The sequence below is a fragment of the Trematomus bernacchii genome, unplaced genomic scaffold (assembly GCF_902827165.1).
Source record: "Trematomus bernacchii unplaced genomic scaffold, fTreBer1.1, whole genome shotgun sequence".
NCBI lineage: Eukaryota > Metazoa > Chordata > Actinopteri > Perciformes > Nototheniidae > Trematomus > Trematomus bernacchii.
Genome location: NW_022987698.1, coordinates 13,293,718 through 13,321,700, shown reverse-complemented (window position 1 = coordinate 13,321,700; position 27,983 = coordinate 13,293,718). Strand labels below are relative to the sequence as shown.

At 39.5% G+C, this 27,983-nt stretch overlaps 2 protein-coding genes across 2 annotated transcripts; one reads left to right on the top strand and one right to left on the bottom strand.

The window, feature by feature from the left end:
• Positions 1–23: 23 nt before the first annotated feature.
• rnf207a (ring finger protein 207a) lies at positions 24–27,035 on the bottom strand. The gene is made up of 19 exons (XM_034139307.1): positions 27,013–27,035; positions 26,843–26,900; positions 26,460–26,650; positions 21,160–21,292; positions 20,634–20,778; positions 20,409–20,490; positions 19,869–19,944; positions 18,488–18,613; positions 17,581–17,627; positions 16,083–16,155; positions 13,566–13,634; positions 13,175–13,243; positions 11,595–11,701; positions 6,621–6,798; positions 5,206–5,391; positions 4,460–4,511; positions 4,236–4,353; positions 3,194–3,286; positions 24–661 (listed from the first exon to the last, which is right to left on the bottom strand). The coding sequence occupies exons 3-19, from the start codon at positions 26,648–26,650 to the stop codon at positions 511–513; spliced, it is 1,896 nt and encodes a 631-aa protein (XP_033995198.1). The 5' UTR covers positions 26,843–26,900; positions 27,013–27,035; the 3' UTR covers positions 24–510.
• zpr1 (ZPR1 zinc finger) lies at positions 22,240–23,960 on the top strand. The gene has a single exon (XM_034139308.1). The coding sequence runs from the start codon at positions 22,390–22,392 to the stop codon at positions 23,722–23,724; it is 1,335 nt and encodes a 444-aa protein (XP_033995199.1). The 5' UTR covers positions 22,240–22,389; the 3' UTR covers positions 23,725–23,960.
• Positions 27,036–27,983: the final 948 nt, after the last annotated feature.

Here is a 27,983-nt window from a genome sequence, read left to right as displayed (position 1 = left end):
GGACTTCGCCTCTCTATAGCCTAACGTTAGCTTATTCCTGGCGATTGCATTTACTCTCTACATCAATTATAAAAGTGTTGTTAATATGTGGGGATTATCCTGCTGAACAAAATGTGTATTTCTCATATACTTGTGTTTGCTACAGAGCTTATTTTATATGGAAAAATCCTGTTGCTGCTAGAGGGAGCACTTGCTAACATGCTAACTTCCAGGTTGGCCTAGAAAAAAATACATCATCCCTGCATCACTCTATTCACTTTTTGAGCCCTCCATGGCTCTTGAATATCACAAAAAAAATTCTTCATGATGTTTGTCTATTTTAGTCTTCCAGTCCCATGTTCATTATGTACCTCTGGGTAGGGTCTTTCCTCCCACTGCTGAGAGAATGTTATGCAGACAGCATAGGAAGTGACATCCTGTCCCGAGCTTGTTATGTCTGAATTAAGGCACATTGCTGGACAGGAGCAGGGGCGGGGGGCGGGAGAGAGGGGGGCAGAAATGTCACGGTGTTTATGAAGGCTTTTCGTTGTGGATGGACGTCTCCACGGGAACCCTCGGCCTGCCGGAGCGATTGGTCTTTACAGAGCTCTCCCCCGACTCCAGCATCAGCGGACGGCTGTTCTTGTGTCTGTCTTGATCTGTGACACAACTCTGGCTGTCACTGTCAAGAAAGAATAAATGAGCTGCTTCACTCCCAAATCCAATACAAGAACATAGATGTATAAATAATAGGCAAGTCATTTGTGTGCTTTTAATTGTAGGGTGTATCGGTTTGTAGACATAGTTATTTGAACTTTAATAAGGATCCTGTCAACTCAGTTTTTTCATTTGATATCATATTATGATGTTGCCCTTATTATTTATTATTTGTGTGAGCTGAGGCCTGTACTACGAAGCTGGTTCAACCTAACCTGGATATGTTTGAGTTAGCCGGTTGGCCCAATCCAAAACATACGCGCTCTCGCTAAACTGTACTACGACGCTGGTTATCAAGTGGATCGCTCAAGCCAGCCGTGTCCTATCTAGTTAGGTGCGCGTTCACATGAAAGGGGTGGTATTTGGAGCATTCGACCAATCTCAAACACGGACAAGCGTACTGACAGCGCAGCGTCATACTTCCTGAATGAAAAGTGAACTTTAATATTAGTCAAATATGAAGAAGTTAAACTTTAAACATCCATGACTTAAACACTTTATCCAGGATAAAAGCCACATAGCTGCACCTGCAAGGTGAATACAGCTGGTAAAAGAAAAAGTGTTTGAATGCGTACATTAACAGGTTTATGAAATCACTGCCCGTCCAAGACACGAGTGGATCTGACTTTAATTACATTTGACTCGAGTGTTTCGTCAACTTAATGTGTTGCTTAAAATAATACTTCTGCATACAGTATGTGACACTGTGAGTGTTGCACGGCCAGATACGGCTCAAGAAGCTGACTCAAATAAGGAAATATATGATACATTATGATGTGATATGAATGATAATGGGACACATCGACGTCTGCACTCACAGTGCCGCGGACTGTACTTAATGTTACTCTGATCCGGTTACTTATGTCGTGGCAGATATTTAAGTAAGCTTTCTTAACGCTAATATTATAATAGTCAGATTGCTCTGAAGATGGGAGGGGATATTCTATTAATTTTCACGTTCACACAGTCAGTTGATTTTGGCCGGCCGTCTTTCCTGCAACGGCAGTTTTTCTGTATTTCCTCTATCCTGTAAATTGATCGCTTTAAACTCCGCACACGGAGCTCTGATTGGTCAGCAGGCGGTGCTTTCACTGAGTTGATCTCCTAGCCTGCCACCTAACCTGCTCCGGAGCAGGTTTGCCGCTCAGCATAAGTTACCATGGAAATCTAGCCTGCTAAAAAGAGAACCAGCGTCGTAGGACCGGAAAGCCCGAGATTTCCCTGAAGTTAGCCGGCTAAGCGAAAATCCAGCTTCGTAGTACAGGCCTCTGGTGTTGTCATCTCATCATAATGTTGTGTCTTTTATTTGTATCTTTTGTCTGTACTAAATAGAACAAAAAAAAATATTTAAAATAATAAAAAGTATAGTAAAATATAAATATAACAGTATTTACATTGCAATGGAATGGAATAAAAAGGAATAAAATATGGAATAAAAAAAAAAATCGGCAGTAATAAGTAATGTTATGCTGATTTTCCAGTTCATATTTGTATATTTTGTGTCTCTACTGTGACATGTCTCCATGCTTTAATGTTCAAAAAGGTATTATTTTTCTCTTACTGCCTGTGCTGTAGCACCTCTTTTCACCCTCTGTCTGAAACCAGAGCCCAGTCTGCTCTGATTGGTTAACGCTTCTGTTGTGATTAGAGATGTCCCAATGCTTAGCCTACATGTACAATGTGTTAGAGCGCTAGCCAATAGAAGCACAAGTGTTATGTAGTGATGTCACAATGTTACGGAAGTGTTTTAATTGAACTATTCACATCTTAAACTGCACTGTAACTTTTATCCATGTATTTTTTCTTTTAATGTTTATTTTATTATCTTTTCTTTTTAATGACTGATTTTAAATGCCATTTTCTTAATGTCTTTCATTTTTGTAAAGCACTTTGAATTGCCTTGTGTTGAAAGGTGCTATATAAATAAACTAGCCTTGCCTTACGGAAGCCTGGAGTGTGTGGGAGAGAAACTCATGCACACAAACCTATATAACACACTAGAGGAAAGGGAATCCCCACACAGCTTAATAGGGCCTCTTTAATACATGCTGATATATTGGTTACATACCCCTATACTCCCTCTGCTAAACCTGTAATCAAATGGGACATCTGAGCTGTTCTTTATCACACATTTAGTTTTTTGTCGGATTTGTAAGGTACCAAATATACGATCGAGTGGTGCAACAGGCCTGCCATTTTAGAACATTAATCACAAAACAAACTACTTTATGTTTGAGTTCTGCACATAAAATCCATCACAAAGAACTTCCCTCCACAATGCATAACTCAGATGTTTTATTAAAACACAGCCAGGGAAATCTGCTGATAGTAGGCACATTGTGTGGCCCTTAAATCATCACATACAGTTTTGAGATGTTTACCACATCATAAAACAAACAACATATGTTATGCTCAGTGATGATGGCTTATGAACGTACTTGTTTCTATGGCGGAAAATGTCTATTTCATTTACATATAGAGCAGTGTATGCCAGTACCTTTCTTGACTGTCTTTGGCGATTGTGTTGTCTTCATAGATTTTCAGCATAGTTTCTGTGCGGTCGTCCTGCTGCTCTTTAGCCTCCTGAAACCTAGACAATACATTTAGGAATATTCACACACAAAGAAGAAAACCAGCTTTAAACTCTGTGGCATTTAGCTCCAAGTCAATTTCTTAATTGTTATGTAAACTTCGGGTCATTTTAAGCAAACATAATGCAAACAGGAGTTAAGTGCATTTATTTGGGAAAATGTTCAGCTGCAGATTAATGGAAATGTGAAGGTCCAGTGATTTATGACAGCAAAGAAAAATGGATTTTGGAATTGAGTTGAGATAAAGGACAGTGTGTGTGTTCAAGGTAATGAAGGAGCATGTCTACTAGGGACACAGTGTGCCTCACTGATGTTTATTTTAACAGTTTTTGGACAACAGTGGAGCTTTTTGACACAGAGGTATGAGATACAAAGAGAGAACGTGTTTAAAATAAAAAAATAAAAAATATTGGTTTTGTCCTTTTATATTGTGTCCTTTTATACAACGGCAGATAATGTAGCTTGCAGCCTGGAGAATATATCTCTGAAATCTGAATTTCTGAGATATAATTCAGTTGTAATCTCCATTCGAGTGGTACATTTAAGAAAGAAATCTGAAAAAATGGTTGTTGTTTGTCAAGGAATAAAGACTATTATCGGAATCACTGATAATTACAATTTTACCTCATAATGCGGCATTTTTATTACAAATTACTAAGCCTTATCATACATGTCTAACTCCAATTGAATCGAATGTCATTTAAAAAGCGAAAATACAAAACTGCTTTAATAGTGAAAAAAAGCAGCACTGACTTGTTTACTTTTCAATTTGTACATGCAGTATTTCTTGCTGTCACTCTCTTATCAATGTCAATACATACCCATGCTACCTGCAGTGGTACTTTATATCATAACAAGGGCTTCCATTTTCTTCCAATCACTGTCTTCAGTCAGCCAATATGGCAGCAGATGGACAATATAGGGGTAATATATCCTTTAATACAACACCTGGGCTCCAGTCTCTCTTTGACCTTGGCAATGGAGAGGATGTAGGGGCTGATCTGTCTGGTGATGGTGGTGAGGTATGAGTTCTCCTGCTTCAGCTGCAACAGGTCATGCAGCTGGGCTGGAACATGCAGATGAAGGAAATGGAATAAAACAAGAACATCAAAAATATACAACGTGATAGATGTAAACGTTTGACTGATAATATGTTCGTTTTGAAGACATACCTTCGTAGATCTCCTGCTCATTAGTGACCCTCTGGAAAGTCTCCTCCCAGATCTGAATGGAGAGGGAAAAAGTTAATGATCATGAAATACCACACCGTCATTAGACTCGAGGGATACCTTGACATTTATTTTCCCTCCGTCTGCATTCCTAGCAGACTAAATGAATACAAATGGGTGAAAACTATGTTGTTAGTATGCAGCTAGAGGTACTGGTGGAGGACAAATGTAGGAACCTTTGTTGGTCAGAACTTCCTGGCAGTGTAGAAACACTCAGTTAAACTCATGCATTCAAGTATTAGATTCAAATTACAATTAAAGTACTAATTATGCAAAATGATCATTGTCACAATATGTATTATATCACTGGTTCATAATTAGTGATCCGTTAATGTGAAAATAATTTACATTTTGCAGCTGGTAAAGAAGAAGCTAAATTGAATCACTTGTTATACTTCCTGGTATCTTAATCCATTAAAGTACATGATAACTGATTAGTTGATAATACCGGTTATCAGTAATATAGACGTTCAAGGTAACTAAAGCTGTCATCTACATTTAAAAAGGGGTTAAAGGACAATATTTGATCCTTTTGTATTCTACTCTTTGCTGCTATAACTGTTTATACTACTGCTTTCATCACTGCTTTTATTTATTTGTTTCTGTTTTAACTGATTCGAGAAAAGCCTGCACATTTCCGTTGTACCTGAGTATAATGACCATAACGATTGTGATTCTGATTGACCCACCTCCTCGAACATGACTCTCATAGTTTCCACGGTGGAGTGCTGTGAAGCTATCTGACTGTCGATGTTCAGCGATCTCTCCATGATCTCTCCCATCTTCTCCGTGTTGATGATGGAGTGGTGCTTGGTCAGATCCCGGTGCAGCTCCTGGACCTGGTCCTTCAGATTCTGAATCTCTGTCTGGAGAGTCTTCAAACACACAAACACATACAGGACATAGGAAATGACACTCAGGAGGTTCTTTAAAGTCTTTAAAGCAGTATATCTGATAGTGTACAGATGCCAGGTGAAGTGCATCTGAGCATGAAAACCTTGTTTCTCCCAGAGGGGTTCATGTGCTGCTTCTAGATTGTTTTACTTGAGGATCAGAGGATCATCCCAGGAAGAGAAGTTGCTGCAGCCGTTTGAACCAGTGTAGAACCAAATACAGGAGATGTATAAAGCAACTATACTGTATTTCAACGTTTAAAGCATACAAAATAATCTGTGTATCTGCCCCCTGATTCAGGTCCGCTCTCATTTTAATAGGTTAACCCACGATACATCCTTTCCTGAAAATTGGTTGTTTCTGCCATCTAATTTGGCTGACATAAAAACAAACTGATCCAATAACTTTCCTTCCTTAAAGGTAGGGTAGGTAATTCACTTCAGAAACACTTTTTGTTATATTCCATGGAATGCTCTTAACATCCTGATAGCAATGAATATATTAAATGCTTTGACAATAAATACATAAAGAAATTTCATCTGTGGAAGCCGTGGTGCTGTAAAAAGCACGGCCAATCATCTGCCCCGCGGCCCGGGGCAAATAACTGGATGGCCGACCTGCCTGTCAGCCTTCCATCTCGTGCACAAACTTATCTCGTGCCCTCATTGGTCACGTGCGCGTTCGTGTGTGTTGGAGGAGGGGCTCTGTAAAGAAATCTGAAGGAAGGGGCAGATTTTCTCCGGTGGTGTACTTTCAAATTCTAGCGCACTCAAGCTGGTTTCTACATTCTTACCTACCCTACCTTAAGAGCTAATGTAACTTATTTCAGGATATATATCACTGTATTTTCTATTAGATATTGACCCTTTAACAACAGGGAAACAAGATATATATATATATATATACATTTTGGCATTTAAATGGTATTCACTTTCTGTAATTACCTTGACATGTGGTACAAACTTTTCATCAATTTCTTAATTTATGACCAAATTCTTGCTAATTAACTTTCCTATCAGCCACAACTGAGCTTATAACAGTCAGATAACGTGGTAAATGTCATAACTGGTAAACATAAGCATGTTAGCATATTGATCATATGTAATTTAGCTAAAAGCGAAACTATGTCCAAGTACAGCCTCACACAGCTGCTGTTGCTAAGCAGGTTAAACACATCAGTTAGTCAGAAATGGTCACACACAGCACTCACCCTGTACGTGTTCTCATAGTTGCGGCAGTGCTCGGTGAAGGGGGTCTCCCTCCCCTCCGCCAGCAGCACCTTGGTGCAGATGTTGCGGTGACAGGTGGGCCTCCGCCCGCACACCGAGCCCAGCGGCATCTCACTGAGGGACGGGGAGTGGCAGCACACGGAGAGGGGAGACTGGTGCCTGAGAGGGGGGGGGGGGAAATAATCATGATTGCTACTTTCATAACATGATGATGTAGCTACCCACGTTTTAATATTCTAAAGTAGGAATAAAGCCTAATATTAAAAAGATTGAACTCCAAAATGTAATGCATCCATACAATTGTATTGCTGGTAACAGTCAGGTCTGATCCTATTTTGTATTATTACCAGTTATTGGCCATAAGATCTTGCCATCTAAGAAATCAGTTTGAAAATTATGTGCATATTTAATGCAAAACACCCAGAATTTCCATTAAGCATGCTCACTTCCCTCTATCATTCACTATATCTGTCCTGTGCTAAAAAACACATAAAACCCACACTACATTTACTTTGTATTTTACTAAGAAATTATAAATATATATATGTCTTTCTCTACTTTAAAAAACATCCAAATAGTTGTTTCTGTAGTACAGCCACTCGTGCTGCTGAACAGCTCCCGCTAAGAGCTTCACTCAAGTGTGGCTAATTAGGTCAAATGCTTGCACCAACTCTTAATTTCAACAAAATCAATATTTAACTCATTGAATTTGAGTTGTTTGACATTTATTTCTAAATTCTCCAAGTTTCTTTTTTATGTATAAATGCAACTTTGTTGAAACATGTTGGATAAAGCTACAACTCCTGGTGGTCTGCTGACTTCCTTTTTGTATACACCCATGTTTAAAAGTAACCAAAAAAAGCATGTTCAGGACAAACAGTTGAATCTATTTATTCACATGCTCTTTTGTTAATCTGGTTATGTATTTGTCCTTGTGCATTGTCTGGCTATGTTTGCTTTTCCATAACCTAATTCTTCCTTGATCATAAATACCTGCTAAAAAGTGTCTGAAGTACATCAGAACGCTTATTGGCACTCACAACAGTAACACCTCTTCACTTTTGCCAGGACTATGAAAATATGTATGTTTGGCTGAAATCCAAACAACTACACAAACATACATTTCTGCTGGTATGAGCGTAGTCTTGGCTTCATGCCTAGCGCAGCATAACTGCCCTGAAGCCATTCTGCAGACGCCTAGGTGTGAATACATTCCCTCAAATTGCTGTATGAAAGTTGTCCCCAGAGCATGCAGCCTGTGTCCCCACACAGCCAATTAGAGACGTTGGCAGCACTAAAGCAGCAGCATCGGGTGTATGAAAGAAAATGGCAGTAAAACTTTACTTCTGTTCTGTGATTTTAGAACAAATGGGCCGAGCCAGCTGGCCGTTCACCATCCCCTGCCCGCTTTGCATCCTGCGTTAGCTGCTCACAAGTGCAGGAACAAGTTTTCAGACAGCCATTTGAAGAAGTATCAGACACACACATTCAGAGCAACAGGCTTCACGGTGTGGGCGGCTTTCTGAGTAACCATACGGAGAGAAAAGGCTCATTTCCTCCTCCGTCTGTGAACTGAAGTACTGTGGAGTTGAGCACCTTGTGTAACGACTGTTATCTTATGGGATGGGAATTTGAAAGCAAATGTATATTCGAATATTCAACCCCCAAAACAACGTCTACCCAATTAACCGAAATGTACATATCCTATAAAAAAAAAAATGTGGGAAAAATGTTGACAAAAAAATAAAAATTAATTAATTTAGAAAGATAAATAAATACATGTTCAAATAAGTGTAGAAACCAAGTCGAATTTGTCAAATGTATTGAACTGGTGATCACAGTTTGAACAGTTGACAGCTATAGGCCTACAGCTTTCATGCTTAAAACATAACTTGGTTTTTAAATGAAAGAGGGATCATACACGAACAACATAACGGGTTAGGGTAACGTAACCCTATTACAACAGAGATCAACAACCTATAACAGGGCCTATGCACAGAATGCAGCTATTCAATACTTATTCTTGTTTAAGAATATGAGCATGTCTACATGCTCAGGGGAGAGGCGGGTGTGGAGATGATTCACAATCAGGCCAGCTGTAGAGAAGACCCTCTCAGCTGGAATTTGGGCATAAGATGAGGTTTGAGTCTGCGTGATCTGAGTGAATCTGAGTGATCTGCGTGATCTGCGTGATCTGCGTGATCTGTGTGATCTGCGTGATCTGCGTGTAGGGAGGGGCAGCAGCCATATCATTAGCTAGAACTAGCTAGATCTGATGGATTTGGACATAAACGCGAGTGAAGTATAACCGGACGCGAGAGAGAGAGAGATCAGCACCTGCAGCTCTGCCCGCTGTGAGGGGCCGGTGAGCGGAGAAAAACACACCTTTAGACCTAACACACTTAGTTATGGCACTGTCGTATACATTGAATTATTCCATTTGATCATATGTAATGAACTTAGGCACCCCACCCAAAAATAAATAAATAAATAAAAATATTCATAACTCATATTCTCATATTCAAATACCTGAATAATTTCGAATATTCGATTAATCGTTCCCATCCCTATTATCTTACACTGTCAACAGCATCAAAAGACACTGAGAAAAAAGTAAAAAAACAGCGAATGGCTCACCACTCTATCCAGTCTGCAAAACACATTTGTGTTAACCTGATCTTCCATAAATGTTCAAGAAAGTCAAATAAAAAAGACATATTTATTAGGGAGTTCACACTGCACGTCAAGGCACACGTCACAGACACTGTACCCCCTACTATACAGAGAATAAACTGCAATTAGGGCTGCAAAATAAATCGAAATTGCATGTATTTATTTTATTTTAGTGCAATATCTAAATCACAGTAAGGACAATATTTGATAAGGCAAAATATGTGAAAATATTCTGAATGAATTATTGTGGTGCTGCATAGATACCGACTTAATGAAAATCCTTGTTTGGTACAGATCCTGTTACAAAAACCCCCACCATGGCATCTATAATTAAACAATTATATTTCAAAATGATAATGTAATTTTGCAAATCATATCGCACTTGCTCTAGCAGTCAAATTAAACACAATTAGTTATTTTTTTCCAGATCTTGCAGCCCTATCAACAATGACTTAAAATGCATGAATAGATTTAGATTACCTGGGCTCTGGTAGGCTCCCACTCGCTCCTTCTTGCCCCGTGTTGATGCAACAGGCTAAAGCATGGATCTCTCCCCTCTGCCACACACATGTCATCCTCTGCACGTCTAACCCTAACCCATCACTGACGCCAACTAAAGACTCGCTAAAGCTGTGACATCAGCGGCCGGGAACAAAGCGTCCCGGTGGCTCCTGCATGCCAACTTCCAGATGAATCCTGGAGAGTTCTGTGAAATAACGATAAAAATAGTGCCAGCCGGCCGGCCTCCTGTCCCGGCCCACTCTGCTCTGCACTGGCAGAGCGCTAGGCAAGTTGGAGAGGAGGGTTGTCAGAATGCTGGCATTAGTGGGTGGGCTTAAGGACCTGTGAACAGTTGGGGGACACTGATGTGGAAATGAAATCGGTCAGGGGAGTGTGAGTATGTGAGGTGAAGGGACGTGCAGCAGAAGAAAAAGAACAAACATGTTTGTTCTGAGAAGCTCTAATGGCGGGTGATTAATGGACAAGCAATCTACAAGTGAAAATACTTTGTGTCATTGTCAGATTGCTTAGGTTTTTAGCGATTACATTTAATGTATCACTTGATTTTTAAGCATGGAGGAATGTAGTGACTTACTGTATAACTGTAATTACTGTATTGAAGTAAAATGTTGAGGTTGTTGTACTAAGTATTTTTATTTATACTACTCTTTGCTTCTACTCCATTACATTTTTAAACGCCAATATTGTACTTTTTACTCCACTGATTATTAAGAGTAATCCGTAGTTAAAAGAATGTAATTATCTAATAAATACAAATTAAGATAGTTATAGGTTAAGATAACCAGCAGCAGTATATCACGATGTTGCACTTTCTTACCAGCCATGCTAGACACATTAGCATCAATAATCATTATTAATTAATCCAATATATAATTCTGAAATGATCCATAACGCATAACGAGTATTTTTACATTTGGTACTTTAAGTATATATTGATGCAAATACTCATGTACTTTAACATTTTAATTTAGAATGCATTGCTTTTAACTTGTAACAACATATTTCTACATTGTGGTGTTACTTAGTTTACTTAAAGAGGCCTTATTCTGCACATTTTCAGGTTTCATCAGCACCAGTCTGCTCTGATTGGTTAGAATAAAATATAGAAGGAAGCACTAGTGTTACGTAGTGATGTCATTATGTCTCAGAAGAAACCAAAGGAGTCCAATGGCAGGGCTGGAGTGTGTGGCCGAGAAACATTTGGATTGAAGCATTTGCACAGGAAAGTAATAAAGGGTCCCTTTAAGATAACAATCTGAGTACTTCTTCCACCACTGCTTCAAAAACATCAACAAATGAAAACATCTCCTTCCAGGTACTGCACCACATGACTTTCTTCCACCTTTATCATGGTATCTGCTGTGCTTGTGGCCTGGCTGCAGCAAAACTGTCTCTTTCTAAATCCGGATTTACTGCCGCCTTCCCAACTATGCAACAAGGTGAGTTGCGTAAACATATCAGTGCACAGAGCTTACAGATAGACAGAATAACTGCCATAGTGAGACTCAGCATGGCGCCTCCTCTCCTCTCACTGCAGTCATCACTGTCTACCATCTGTACGAGCAAACCAATCATGGATTTTCTGTTTGCATTCTTCACAAGTGTGACATTTTCTGCACAGACGTTATGCTTTCTTGGAAGAATCCAAACAATGCCACGGTCAAATTCAGGCAGTTTAAGCACGTTGTAAAGCACAACCTCAGAGGTTTTTTTTAGGGATTACATTGAAATGGTATGTGTCAGCAGGTACATGATCTCACCTTGCTGCGACACTTATAGATCCGGAAACAGAGGGAGGGCAGCGCTGACCCAGCAGCAATAAGGGCTCCAGGCAGCGGGCAAACTCAATCCTGTAGTCTGTGTTGATCTAAGGGACACATATAAAAAGTCACTTAGAGGTGTGGGACAAGGGAACCTCTTTTCTGCCATATTATTCTTTAGGTGTCAATGAAAAACTGAAAGGAAAACACTCCTAACTGGGCCAAAAATAAATAAGTAAAACAAATAAAATAAAAGAAGGCCGGAATAAAAGGCAATTACAATCCAGAGTTGGCAGAAAAATGACTATTCCTGCAGACAGCCCTACAAAATATTGGTTAAGATAATGAATCTCACTATCATTATCAAAAAGAAAAGGACACTATCATGCCCATTACCTTATAATATGATGTGCGTATCTGTAAAAGGGGTCCTGTTCTGCTCATTTTGTATTTCGTGTCTCTACTGTGACATGTCTTCATGCTTTAATGTTTCAAAAAGGTCTTTATATTTCTCATACTGCCTGTGCTGCTGCACCTCTTTTCACCCTCTGTCTGAAACCAGAGCCCAGTCTGCTCTGAGTGGTTAGCTGGCCAGCTCTGTTGTGATTGGCTAACCACTTAGAGATGTCCCGCCACTTAGCCTATCACGTATGTCATGTGTTGGAGCACTAGCCAATAGGAGCCCCAGTGTTACAGAGTGATGTCACTATTTTATGGAAGTAAACGATGGAGTCCAATGGAGGCATTTCAGGCAGCCCCTGTGCCTTAAAATCCTTTTTTACTGCCGTAACATAATGACATCACTACGTTACACTTGTGGACTGTGTGGGAGAGAAACTCCCTCTGGGGGAACTTTGGGATTTTAGCCTTTGCAGATCCTACCCTAACCCTAACCCTTTGCACACCATTTACTTGCATAAAAACCTATATCACACAATACAGGAAAGGGAAAAGCCCAAAAAGCAAGATAGGGCCCCTTTAACATTATGAACCATATAAACATGAAACATCCAGAAATGATACTTAATAATTGAAAACTGTATTTTTCTTTAAACATTTTGTGGTCATTAGAGATGTTTAGTTATGGTAAAGTTCTGATGCATCTGCCGTTCTATGTGTATATTCTATATTGGGTTTAACTGTAGATGAACATGAGCCTATTGGCTAAATCTGGGCATATGTAAATCACATTAATGTTGACTAATGTGTCTCGTCCCTAGATAAATAAATATTTAAATGACTAAAGCTTCCATTAGATTAGAAAAAATAATAATTGAACGTTATTGTCATTGTGCGGAGTGCAGGCACAAGCGGATGAAATGTAATTACCATCTAACCCAAAGTGCATATCGGTGCATACTGATATCACTGTATATCAATGATATAATAATATTCTTAGAAGGCACTGAAACTCAATTTTCTTATAAGAAAAAAATGTGTTCTGTGCTCTAGGGCCACGGAGGAGAAAAAAATATTAAAGTGCATTGGGAACAAGTGCAACAACTAATCAGCACACTGCAGCGGAGCACATTCTGAACGTAACCTTTTCCATCTGTGCGTTAGGGCAGCTCCTTACTCACTTTGCTGCTCTGCACCGGTCTCAGTCGATGAGGGAGCTTTACAATCCGCTTCAGCCTCTCCATGAGTTGCTGTGTAAGCAAGAACATCCGGACATTATGGACAGCCTCCATTTAAAGAGCAATGCCAGCTCATACAGCAGTGTGTCTTTTGCCAAGAAAGTGTCCTTAGTATAAAGATTAAGCTCTTTGTAAGGGTTTCAGAAACACTGATAATGTGACAAACATTCATTTTTGTATTCCTTTTTTTTGGTATTCACTCCTACCTCTCCCGCTTCTCTTTCTTGCCAACATATGTCTTGTATTGCATCACTGCGACTCTATATTCATATTTGATCAACATTATCATGAAATGCTACACATATCCATACATAGTTTATGTGTCTGCACTCACGTAGCCCATGTCCAGAAATTCAAACTTGTTGGCTGAGCTGAGGAAAGCCGAGCAGGTGACGAGGTGCACCTGAAACAAAAACAAAAAAACTGAGATTAAAGGTTGCGTTTCAAACAAGCTGCATGCAATATGAGACACCAGCAGACTGACACTGAGATGAAATGGTATTAGACGGATCCCAAAACTAACTGCACACTTAAGAAGGTCAGAACCAACCTATTCATAGCACATTCATAACAGGTCGGAAGAACGTATATATTTTGCTCAAGTACAATTTTAACCTACTTGTACGTCACTTGAGCCATTTTATTTCATGCTTAATTTCCCTTGTACTTTAATACTAGAATTAGAAACTGCAGTTACTTTTCAGAATAAATGTAAAATTGAAAGCATAGGGTAAAGATTTAGCCTTTTTTTTTTTATTAAGACTTGCCTGTTTGAGTTGTTTTCTAAAATGTGTCACAATGGATGGCAGTCTTTTAACAGCTAACAAAATCTACCTATGTGTACAAATAAAACACCTGAACCTGAAGGGTTAAGTGCAAAAAGCTTGAATTGATATGTATTTATAAAGAAAATTTATGTTTCTCTGATTCTTATTATATTTGTATTATAATTATTTATTCATTTAGTCTTTTATTGATTGATTTAGTAATTCAATACATTTTTGTTTTATTCAGCCATGCATTTGTTGACTTCTATTGGTTTTAAAGGTGGGGTAGGTAATTTTGGAGAAACCAGCTCGAGTGCGCTAGAATTTGAAAATACACAACCGGAAAAAATCTGCCACTTCCTTACAGAGCCCCTCCTACAACACACACGAACGCGCACATGACCAATGAGGGCACGAGATAAGTTTGTGCACAGATGGAAGGCTGACAGGCAGGTAGGCCATCCAGTTATTTTAGCCGGGCCGGCTAAAATGATTGGTCGTGCTTTTTACAGTACTACGGCTTCCACAGATGACATTTTTTTATGGATTTATTGTCAAAGCACTTAAGATATTCATTGCTATCGGGATGTTAAGAGCATTCCATGGAATATAACAAAAAGTGTATCTCGAGCCGGTGGCTCACTTTATGCTGCGTTTCCATTACAGTTTAGTAGCTGGGGCAGTAACTATAGTAACGCAGTGTAGGCGGAGCCGTGACGTCATCTTCAATGAGATCCACAGAAAAACAACACAGCCGTTAGCTGTTAGCACTCAGAGCTCACAGCTCCTCATATATGTTCAGAAACTAGACAAAAGTTAAACAAGTACAAACCACAGACTGCCTGTGTCATGGTGAATACAGTCGCTGGTTTATTTATGTCTGTATAGGCCGTTGTTGTGAGTGTGGACGGTCGGAGCATATACTGCGTTAGCTTAGCCAATCTCCATCTAGAAAAACACGCATTTTAAAAGGTTTTTCGCCTGCCGTCTGTCTGCAGACTTGTCAAAGCATTAATTCATGGTTTTTACTAACCGGTATCAGTATGTTGTTACTTCGGCATCATTTTGAAACGTGTATTACAATTAAATCACGGTCAAATATGTTCATCTTGTTGTAGTTGTAGCCCCCTTGCCAGCGATTCTCTCTCTAGTTTAGCATACTCAGCCCGACTCAGCCTCGTTGTTGGCCCGGAAAGAACCTCGATTTTATGGGGCCAGAAAAACTGTGAAAGAGTACCCGCTAGCCGGTACTACGCCAAGTGGAAACGCAACCAAAACAACAAACGGGCCGGGCATGGCACGCTTAAAGCGAGCTCCGCGCTGTAGTGGAAATGCGCCATAAGTGTCACCTTGATTGTATGAAAAGTGCTATATAAATACAATTTGATTGATTAGTTGATGAAAAAGAAAACAAATGACTTAAAGGTGGGGTAGGTAATTTTGGAGAAACCAGCTCGAGTGCGCTAGGATTTGAAAATACACAACCAGAAAAAATCTGCCACTTCCTTACAGAGCCCCTCCTCCAACACACACGAACGCGCACATGACCAATGAGGGCACGAGATAAGTTTGTGCACAGATGGAAGGCTGACAGGCAGGTAGGCCATCCAGTTATTTTAGCCGGGCCGGCTCAGATGATTGGTCGTGCTTTTTACAGCGCTACGGCTTCCACAGATGACACTTTTTTATGTATTTATTGTCAAAGCATTTAATATATTCATTGCTATCGGGATGTTAAGAGCATTCCATGGAATATAACAAAAAGTGTTTCTGAAGTGAATTACCTACCCCACCTTTAAGATGAAAGCATCATTTTGACTTGTGAGTCTTTACAGAAAAACGTGTCTGGTTTGGCTCCATGTCATGAGCGATTTCCCCGATAAACTTCATAAATGGTTAAATTGAAGACCTGTTCCAGGCGCAAAGGTAAGGAGATACTATGGATATCAATTATAAATCAAGTTAAAGAAAAGTCCAAAAGCTAAACACAATCCTGTGTGTATCAGGACTTTGTTTTTTCTTCTTCCCTAATGCATTAATCACATGTGACCCCTCAGATTGATCATGCCATTGTTTTGCTCTACCTGCAGGGTTGGCAGGAGGGCAGTAAGGTGTGAGAGCTGCTCCTTTAGTGCTTTCTCCTTCTCCTCGTGCTGACTGCAACACACACAAACATACACACATGTAACACAACACCTCCACATGCTGAAACACTCAGAGGACCCAGCTCAGGATCTGCAACCACACACACAACATACTCCATATTTTCAGACGCTAATCTATCTGTCTTCTCTCTGTGTAACAAACACACACATGCACAGAGTAGACCCACAGACATAAATAGCCTCTAACACTCTTCCGGGAACCCAGCCGCTGGACGGCTTCCAGGCAGACGAGAGAGAAAGAGAGATGGAGGGCACGAAAAATCTCATTAAAGATCCCCACAGAGCGCAAGCAGTTACACACTCACGTGCACAACACTGTTCTCGTTCAATCACAAACGTACGCATGGAGCGGGCGCTCAAATAGAAAAAGTGCTCAGATATAACACTCATTCAGATTTTATACACTATATTTTAGTGCTATATCATTAATCCTACATAAAAAGTGACTGATGTGCAATAATTAGATTTTAGAGACTAATTAGTTGCAAACCTAGGCTGCCATCAAATCAATCTTAAATGATCACAGTAGGGATGTTGTTAAATTTGTAATTATGTTAGTGGCTGGAGTTAATGCTTAATTAATGATTTGGGAGGCTGTCATCATCCAAACTCATTTCTTAATCGGTATCACTTAATAGTTTGGTTTCTGCACGAGCAAGCAAAGTAAGTAAGATCGTGGCAAGCTGCCATGAATGAAGAACAAGTTATGATCCTATTCTCAGGACAATATATTGTGTTGTTAATGTTCACGGAACACTAATGACGGATGCAACAAACACACATTTCAGAAATGAGGTGCTAAACGTGCTTGGTTTGTATTTAAAGTGGAAGAAATCCCATCTAAGTTTTCCGTCAGAAGTTGTTGACATTATGGGCTTGAGAAAGATTATAAAAACATACATAATGTTGACTTGTTTACAAATAATGTTCAATTGGCCCCATCTTCATTGATTGGATCCAGGCACAATATGGTTTCATATTAAGGTGGATTGATTCAGTGCAATGCTTTGTTGAGATGAAAGTGTCTGTCTAAAGGATTACGATGCTTCATAACTTGATCAATTGTGCAATTATACTTTTCTATAATCTATGAATGACTGATCCATCTTTTATTTCATTTATCTTGTTATTATTTTTGGTTTTATGTACATTATTTGTGCCCATTACAACGAGATGATTCTTCTCACGGTTTTTCTTTCTTTATGAAGAATTTCTAATATTAAAATATTAAAATATGAAAATGTGATAAGGAGGAAACATGCTATTCGTCCCCCTGAGTACAATGCAGCATGATACAATAGAAAAACTGACAGCAGGATTCACCTAGGTAAATATGATCACACTTATAATAAGCTTTGAGGCAACAATATAACACTTTCATACAAGAACTGTTCATCTTTATGAATTTCTATTTTACCTCTGAGCTGCTTTCAGGAGAATCTTCTTCCTCTCTGCCAGTTTTTCCTGTCAGATGAGGAAAACAGAGCCTTTTATTACTTACACTGCTGTGAGAATGGCCTTGAGCTCTCTAACACTTAATGAATTTTCAAAATTGCAGGGGGAAATTGTGTAAAATCCATGGTGTCTGCACTCTCTGAATGTTCAATATGAAAAAAAGACACTAATATCTAACAAATAGGTTAACAGAGACCTCCAGTGGCCAAGCTGTGTTAATGAACTCACATGGAGCAACTTCCTGCTTATTCATATTTGACTGAGGTAAGACAGGGTTAGAATCTCATTTGTAACTTTGACTTCAGAAATCTGTAATGTTCATGTACTCTTTATAAACTAATTAAATCTAATAACCTTGCTTACCAAGAGGCAGTCAGATGCCTCTGATTCTGAGATAAAGATCCAAAATATACTGTATACATTATATAATATAACATAACAACATATTTGTGGGAGAGAAACTCTCTCTGGAGGGAACGTTGGTATGTTAGCCTTTACAGACCATGTACATGCACAAAAACCTATATAACACTACAGGAAAGGGAAAACCCCAAAGAGCATAACAGTGCCTCTTTTAAATGGACATTTTGATTCTTCAACCTCATCGCTTGGTTTTGCCCTGGCTGTCAGTTGTTGGACTCCAGATTACATTTTGTAGAATCCTATATTTACTTTGCCTTTATGGGGTACTGAGTGTAAATTGATGAGGGAAAAATAAACAGATTGAAGCAACATAGCGAGGATTCGACCTGGTATCACAACATTGTCCATTTAAATAAATATGTGGTTGCAGGAGTTCCTCTCTTGATTAAGTAACTAGGGGGAAAAGAAAGAATTGATCAAATCTATCACCAGGATGATTATATAACCTGTAAGCTGTTGAACAGAGAACAGATTGCACTCTCTTCTTCCTCCACGTTCAGACACACTTCTCCTATCATGGCTCTCAGCAGAATGATGGCCTCTCTGGCTGAAGTCTGCAGCTCCTTCACCACCTGCAGACGGAGGAGGGGGGTCACTCAATGAAAACACGTATGCTCCTGCACTGGCAAACATTTGAGTCTTTAACAAAACTTTAATAGAAACATGCAAGCATTGATGAGGCTATTAAAAGCTAATTACAGTGAATGTAAATTGGATTTTTTATATACATATTTCTATTAAAGACTTGTGGATATGTTAAAGTGTTTGTTTATGTATACAGTATGCATATATGTGTAAACTGTCATAAAGTGTGCTGGGGTTAAACTTGATTTTAAGCTATTCCTTTTGAGCTTCAGTTAGTGTTGTTGGGACAGCTAGCATCACTAGAAAATCCCTGATCAAAGCTTTGAGCAGATATTTAGGTTTAATTGAGGGCCATTTGCATTCTGGGAGTTGTGGTTAACACAGTTTAGTTGCAACCATAGACTGTACGGTTGCAACACATGCACCAGCACTTAAAAGGCTTTAAAAGTGAATGATCTTGCCGGTTTCTTGCTGTTCCGAGTTTGTTTTTTAATCGAATATTGCACTTATTGCAAGTCACTTGGGCAAAAGCGTCACCTCAATGAAAGTCTTTGTAAAAACAAAATGATATTAATGCTTTGTGTCTTTCTTTCCCTCTTCTAATTGCTTTGTATATGCAAGACCTATAGGTGTTTGTAAAAAAGTGATGTTTTTGAACCCCCCCCCCCCCCCCCCAGACAGACAGACAGACAGACAGACAGGTGTACAGACAGACAGACAGACAGACAGACAGGTGTACAGACAGGTGTACAGACAGACATACAGACAGGTGTACAGACAGACAGACAGACAGGTGTACAGACAGACAGACAGACAGACAGACAGACAGACAGGTGTACAGACAGTTGTAAAGACAGACAGACAGACAGGTGTACAGACAGGTGTACAGACAGACATACAGACAGGTGTACAGACAGACAGACAGACAGACAGACAGACAGGTGTAGAGACAGACAGACAGGTGTAGAGACAGACAGACAGGTGTAGAGACAGACAGACAGACAGACAGACAGACAGACAGACAGACAGACAGGTGTACAGACAGGTGTAAAGACAGACAGACAGACAGACAGACAGACGGACAGACAGACAGGTGTACAGACAGGTGTAGAGTCAGACAGACAGACAGACAGACAGGTGTACATATAGACAGACAGACAAACAGACAGGTGTACAGACAGGTGTACAGACAGGTGTACAGACAGGTGTACAGACAGACAGACATACATACAGGACTCTCACCAGCACAGCCTGGTCCAACATTTCACAGCCCTGCACGTACGCTGTTTCAATATCAATGCAGTGAGTCCGGCTCTCCCTGTGGTAAACAACATCTCATTTAATGTGGAGGAGAGAGAGGAGGGGAAGGGAAGCAAAGATAACATAACAGAAGAGAAGAAAATATAACCTTAACCCTCATGACACCACGCAAGAGAAGAAAAGAGGATATAAAAGAAAAGGACAGAAGATCAAATACAATGAAGGGAGAGGAAAAAAGTGAGGAGAAGAGAGGAGATGAGAGAATTGAAGACAAAGTAAGGAAAGAGAAGATGAGAATAAGAAAAGATATGTCAAGAAATGTGTTTCTTTTTACTTTTTAAAACCTTTTATTTTAACATATGCACAAATACTATATAAAGTGCTTAATTGTGGTAAATCCATAAAGAAATAAATAGGAACGATCTAATGAAAAACAGAGACTAGAGGAGAAGATAAGAGAATAGAAGATAAATGAAGAGAGATGGGAGGGAAGAAAAGAAGATCTTATGAAATGTGACTCACACTTGCATGTCTCTGAAGCACTTGATGCAGAGCATGGACTTGTTCTCTGTAGAGAACAGGATGTAGGTCTCCTCGTGGAGAGCTGTGGAGACAAAGACTTATTTTAAAATGAGCCTGCAAGAGTGTGAGGACTATTCAATATTCTCTTTTTCCACTGAGCATGTTTGTGCAATACAAATACAAGAGGTTTCAGAATAGAAACTACGATTTACAGGTAGCACTCACAGCACTTCCTGTGTTTGGCTCTGGAGCGTTTGGCTAGGGAAACAATCTCATGGTGGGAAAACATTTTGGCTTTGTGAGTCAACTCCCTGCAGGTGCTGCAAAGTGGCTGGCTGCAGGTGTTACAGTAGTACATCATCTCTGCATCCTGTTTGGAGAGAAAAAAGTGGAAACAAATATGATTCCCAAAAAAAGTTGAGAGATGCTAACGTCCTTTTTAATTTGCATACTTTGTGTTCTGTTTAAAGTAACCCAAGGCAATATTTGATTAAAAAAAGAAACTAGTTTTAACATGTGTACAATTTTAATTAAGAATTAAAGAGCAGCCTGTGTTTAAATTGCCAGTGTTTCGTACTAGTTTTTATTTTTTTTATTTGTATGCCTTGCAAGCCTGAAACTTAAGGTTTTTATTGATGATGTTATCAAGTTACTAAAACTTTGGACGGACAAACGTTTGTTTTAAAATGCAGGCCAACTATTGAGTGACCTTCACCTAAAAGAAAATGTGGTTCTGTCCGTCATTTTGTACCTTTTTGTCACTCTCCTGGTCGCAGTTGGCACACTGCACCGTCTCCTCAGATTCCGCATTGTTGTCGACCAGAAACTTCAGCAGACGGTCCTCTGGAGGCAGGGAGCTGTTCCCTTTCAAAATGGATGGGTATCTGTTGCAGAAACAGACATTTATACAGAAAATCATGACATTTATCATTGAATTAGAAAGTTAATATACGTGTTGTTCCACATGTTGAGGTTGCCAGAAATTATTAACACAGATTGATCAGAAATAAGAGAAAAATAAGTAACAAGCAACCACTTCTTCTCATTTTCCATCCACATCCCCTACAACAACAATTAAGAATAAAAAACATCATAACCACAGGTGTAGAGTTAGGAAAACAAACTCACAATGCAACAACAGACCTACAATTTGTGAAATACTGTAAATAGGCTATGTAACATTTTGTCAATGTTACTGAGTAATCCGACAATTCAAATACTTTCCAGGCTGAGTAAAAAGAAAGAAACTAGTAGCAGTACCAATTAAAACAATTTAAACAAAAATCCTAACCCAACTCAGGTAAAACAAATTCATTGAAATTCTTCAGAAAAAAAAACACAGAAATGTGTGTATGTTGCATTTTAAAAGGCAAGTTCAAATTAACATTTCAAATATGTAGGAATTGTAAAGATTAAAATCAAATAAAACAAAAAAAATTAGCTCCAATAGGAAAGTGCATTTTTATTATTATTGTACATACATGTGTGTTTATGTATGAACTTGTATATGGAGGAACATGAAGCAATACATTTGTTTTCTTGTCCTGTTCCTAACATTTGGTGTACTAAAATAATAAAAATCATAATAATAAAAATTATAATAATACAAGTGATAATATTAATAATAATACATGGACATTTTGTGGTTGTACTGATTCATGATTTGATCGCAGTATATTTAAAAAAAATCTCAAATGTAGACTAAAGGCATTATGCAGTGCAAGATATAATATGAATCGCTAAAATAGTTGTAAACACCTGTTTGATTGCCCTACGTGCAGTACCGTATAAAACCTTAGGGGGCAGCAGTGATCTAGATGGATACCGCCACCGTAGAAGAAGACAATGCGGAAGAGTCTGTTGAATCTTTCTAACGTGCGTGTGAGTCATCTAGAAGCTTCCAACAAGATAAACAACTGAACGAGGGAGTAACCGTGAGGAAACAGTTTCTACCCCGAGGGAAACATATTCAGCGTTAAACATGTCTGTTATTACCGAGGACAATGTGCGAGGTGTCGGAGGTGAGAACCTGTTCAGGGATATCAGCGCCGACGGAGACGACATCACGGAGATTGAGAGCATGTGTATGAACTGCCACTTAAACGGTATGACACGTTTACTGCTTACCAAAATACCCTTTTTTAAAGAAGTCATCGTGAGCTCTTTCAACTGCGACAACTGCAGCTGGTCGAACACCGAGATCCAGTCTGCGGGCCGGATCCAGGACCAGGGCGTCTGCTACACCCTCAAAGTCAAAACAAAGCAGGACCTGGACAGGGAAGTGGTGAAATCTGACGGTGCCACCACCAGGATCCCAGATCTGGACTTTGAAATCCCTCCCTTCACCCAGAAAGGGGCTCTTACCACCATCGAGGGTCTTATAGACCGAGCAGCTGCAGGGCTGGAGCAGGACCAAACTCTCAGGCGAGCTAATTACCCCGAGGTGGCTGACAAAATAGAGGAATTCATCCAGAAACTGCAGAAGTTAAAAGAAGTGGAGAGCGAATTCACTCTGGTGATTGAGGATCCATCTGGAAACAGCTTTATTGAAAACCCACGCGCCCCCCAGAGGGATGAGGCGCTCACTGTGACAAAGTTCACCAGGACGATGCAGCAGGACATGCAGCTGGGGTTGAGGGCTGATGATGACCTGGAGGAAGAACCAGTCGGTAACGATATAGAAACCATGAAAGATGAGGTTCTCGGGTTTAACACCAACTGCCCTGAATGCAACGCTCCAGCCAGGACCAACATGAAGATCGTGGAGATCCCTCACTTCAAGGAGGTCATCATCATGGCCACTAACTGCGACAGCTGTAGCCACAGGACCAACGAGGTGAAATCAGGTGGAGCCACGGAGGCGATGGGCACCAAGATCACCCTGCACGTCACCGACCCCTCAGACATGACCCGAGACGTGCTCAAGTCCGAGACGTGCTCCCTCAGCATCCCCGAGCTGGAGTTTGAGCTGGGGATGGCGGCCGTGGGGGGGAAGTTCACCACCCTGGAGGGGCTGCTGAAAGACATCAAAGATCTGATCGTCTCCAAAAACCCCTTCATCTGCGGCGACAGTAGCTCATCAGATCGGTTTGAGAAGCTACAAGCGTTTGGGGAGAAGATTGACAAAATAATAGCTGGAGAAATGAACATCCACTTCATCCTGGACGACCCCACAGGGAACAGCTACATGCAGAACGTGTACGCCCCCGACCCAGACCCTGACATCACCATTGAGAAGTACACCCGCACCTTTGAGCAGAACGAAGATCTCGGACTGAACGACATGAAGACGGAGGGATACGAAAATGAAAATTGAACTGCCAGCATCCCCTGAAAAGGACTGAATAAGCCTGATGTCATAAAAAAAAAAACAGCCATAATCGTATCGCTCCATATTTCCTTCCATTTTCATACATCTTAAGTTTAATACTGGGTGAATGGTTGTTTCCATTAGTATAATAACCTGTTCTAAGTTGTACAGTGAAAATAAAGTAACATGATTTGTAAAAACATGAATGCTGCTGTTATTAAAAATACATCCTTTAGCTTTCATCTTTATTGCATTCTTGTGACATTCCAGAAGATGGCACTCTTTTATCTCTCAAAATATTTAGTTTGCTCTCAATAGAACTACTTTGCGACCAATTCATATGTTCTATACCTGTAAGGCATGACATTATCAAAATAAATTGTTATCTAAATGAATACTCTGCTGTTTGCATTTGCACATATTAAGAGATGGAACATTTCTTCTTGTTAGATGTGCACTGATCTGTGTAATGGATCTGAGGGAGAGCCAGGATTTATTCTTTGATTAGACTGGGTGCATTTTCACAGATTTAACTTGACATTTTATACCATTTTATTTATAGATTGGGGCTGCAACTAACAATGACGTCCTTTATTAGTTAATCATGTTGTCAGAAGATAGTAAATACCTAGTATGTTTTCCAAAAGCCCAAAATGGCATCTTCAAATATCATTAATTTGATTTTATCCACCCATAAATCCAAAAGCCTAATACAAATTATAATAATCAAACCTTAACATTTGAGAGTTCAGAACCAGATTAAGTTTTGACTAAAATAGTCAATTGAATATCAAAATAGTCACCAACTAATCTTTTATAAAATTATAACATTTTTAAATTAAATTAAATCTTCACTAGTCCTATTTTTTTTTAAGCTAATCCTTTCCCTAAATGGTTAAACAATCACGCACATGTGATGTCAGGTGGAACAGGATTATACCGGCAGATGCAGCGACCAGTGTCTGACGCATTAACAATATTAGCACAGGCCTGTTTGATTTACCCATAATGCTGTTTTCCTCATTCTGATTCAGTTGCTGTGATGCTAATGTTTCCTGCCCCTGTCTGCTGTGCATGTTTAATCTCGTTTTCATAGCAACGGGGATCTATTGTGTTCTACTAGCAGAGTAGTGCATTCCTAGATTACGGTTCTTGAGTGAGCAGCTGTTAGCAGGCTGCTGATGGAAATAGCTGCCGGGCTGCCCCCCCCTGCAGCCTGAGCCCACAGGGTTATTTACACTGAAAATATGTGATTGCCTGGATTCATATTTTTTCTTGTGCTATGAATAAAACCACTGCTGTTGGTATCACTTACAGCAGCTTATCTGCCTCAACACAGGTTAATATCAAACAGTAGAAGTTGCCTCAGGTTCAGCTATAATATGTAATTGTATTTCTATTTAATTATTACAAACAACTAGCTCATAGGCTAGTGGATACAATTTGGATGATGATGAATTCATACATATATAGCCTCAACAGAAAGCCTATTTTAAGAGGAGGTTGATATAGACCTGATATAGACCTGACAGAGCAGAATCAGATCACATGAGCTGCTCAACAAGCAGTTGTCACTGTAATATACAATGATAATTCCTAATGACATACAGGTTACTGTGGGTGTCTGCTATGTGCTGGCTGTCCCCTTTAGTTATACAATATATATTTTAATGTATGATTTTTTTGTGCATGTAAAATGCCATGCCCACATTGAAAAGCAAATTCCTTCTGGCATAAAAAAAAGCATCATCCAATCAATACAACTAACTAAGGCACATGACAAACGCAGTTGAAAATAATGCAGTGAAATCAAATCTCATCATCGCTGTTTAATTGTCTGCATCCACGCAGGAGCAATCCCAAAATCTGGGTCAAATTGTATCTGACGAAATAGAAAAGACCCCTATTATACTCAATGCAATACAGCTCCTTTTCTCTATACAACACATCACTGTTATTCCCTGTATTATATACACAGACCTGAAGGTGACTGGAAATCACGATTCATTCCTTAATAGGGGATGAAATAGATTGGTATCATGTGACCAGTTTTGATTGCCCTAAGCTGCTGGCACTGGTGCCAAATAGCAGTATGCTTTGTGACTGGTGTTAGAGGAACTTGCTGGCCTTGTTGAGCGCTGGGGACAAAATGAGAGAGCGTAATGACCCTGCAGCTGCTCCAGCCACTCCGGCCTGCCCTGCCCAGACCAGTCCAGCACCGGACCCCTGTGCTGCCCCCTGAAACCAAACCAGAGGGACTTGATGCTCCCTGGAACCAATGGGATTCCCCTCAAATCTCGAACCCAACCGACATACTAATCAATTTATGTGGAACAAATCCCTTGCAGCAAAACTGGGGCCTCTGAGAGAAATGGGAATTTTCACACAACATGGGGATTCAAAGAGCAATATTGTGTTTTACTGCTAATTTAATCATCTTAATCATGTTTGTTAGATAACCTGCTCATTACCTGGCATTTCAATATTATTATATTTGTATGATTAAGTAGCAGAATTGTGATATCCAGATTCAGATATCCTACGTACACCAAAACACACCAATCAAGGTTTGTTTTTTTGTTCAGAAACATGATTAAAACGTTCATAATTTTGATGAATTTTCAACAAATATTTCCTTGGTAAGTTTGTATAAAAACGTGTTTGCTTTTCCATTGCTTTCTACACTGATAATATACGCTGCCTAAATTGGTTCTGATCCATCTCACAGTGCTATCTCTTACCCACAGAGGGGGCAGCTGAGGCGGTTGTCATTGATCCGGCCTCGCAGGCAGCGGGCACAGAAGATGTGGTAGCAGTCCAACAAACACGGGGACCGGTACTGCTCATGGCACAAGTGACACACCAGGGGGTGGACATTGGCACAATCCACATTAAAGAGGTTATCCAAGTTGGTGAAGATTTCTCCTGCCATCTGCAAACAGAGCATGCCAATGATGACAAATTGTGAGAGACAAGTTTTAAAACCAAGCTTTAATGTATGTTATGGTCCAATTATTTCTGTTAATAAAAGTGAGGCTAAGATGATTGCGATATGCAACACTTTCATGATAATAGTCAGATATTAATAATAAGCATAAACAAGCTTTATTTCTTTGTTGCTTACCTTGTCAGATGTCTAACGAGTGCCGGGGCTTCAGTGACAACACACAATCCAAAGGCGGCTTATAAATAACATCAGATACATTGTCAGCAGCAACATTATATCCAGAAAACAAATGCTATTGTAAATGCAGAAGGCTAGTCAACAGAAAGCAGACAGAGCCACTGTATTACCTTTCAGTTGTGCTATCAGCTACCCCCAGCAGGAATGAGAGCGATGTAGAAACTCTTCAATAGTGGTCCCTCCGCCAGGCAGCTGGCAGCACACACCTCGGGCCAGCCCCCAGTGTGGCCAAAGTGCATAAGGGACATTTAATAGTGCAGTGCCATGGAGATGAAAAATACAGTTGTCCTATTTCTACTGTCACTCTGTTGTTACGTCTTGAACTTAAAGGAAGGGTGGGTATGTAGGGTAGGTGTGGAAAATAAAGCGTTGCAAATATTGTAATCTGCTGCAACATTGAAAGAAGATTACTTTTAATGTATCACTGAAGCATTATGTTTCATGCCTTCTTTGAGTTTTGGAAACACCTTTTTAGAAAAAGTATTTCTCATTTAAGCTTAGTTCTTGTTATGTTGCATTAGAGCAATTACATAATTAAAGAAAAAAAAAAGTTTCAATTCTAATTTAACAACAAAAATGTGAGAAAAAGTTCACAACTTTCATAATAATTTCCAACAAACCACATTTTCTTTGAGGATTAGTGTAAATAAGTGCATATATTAGTGGTAATCATTCGGGGAAATAAATGTGTATTTGAAACAACTGCTCAGTTAATTAATTAACTAATTATTCATTTATATGGGAAACCTTGTCTCCACATATCTTGAAATGTATTCTTCCTCATTTATTTTCAGCTGACTTCCAAGGTCAGTTGAAAAACTATTTTTATTTATTTATCTGAAGTGCTGAACACCTTCCCTGTTAACTATCAACATAGGCCTACATTGTGACGTAAACAAAGCCATACCAGTCTTGACTGTTTGATATCAGTTATAAAAAAATACATGTAATATTTCTACTTAAAAAGTTAGTCAAAAAGAAGCTCAGCAAACATTTGTTATGTTAACCTAGTTGAAAAACTACCAAGCAGAAGTTGATAAAAAGATAAAGTCTGACCTCTTTCAACCGTTTGTGCCTCATC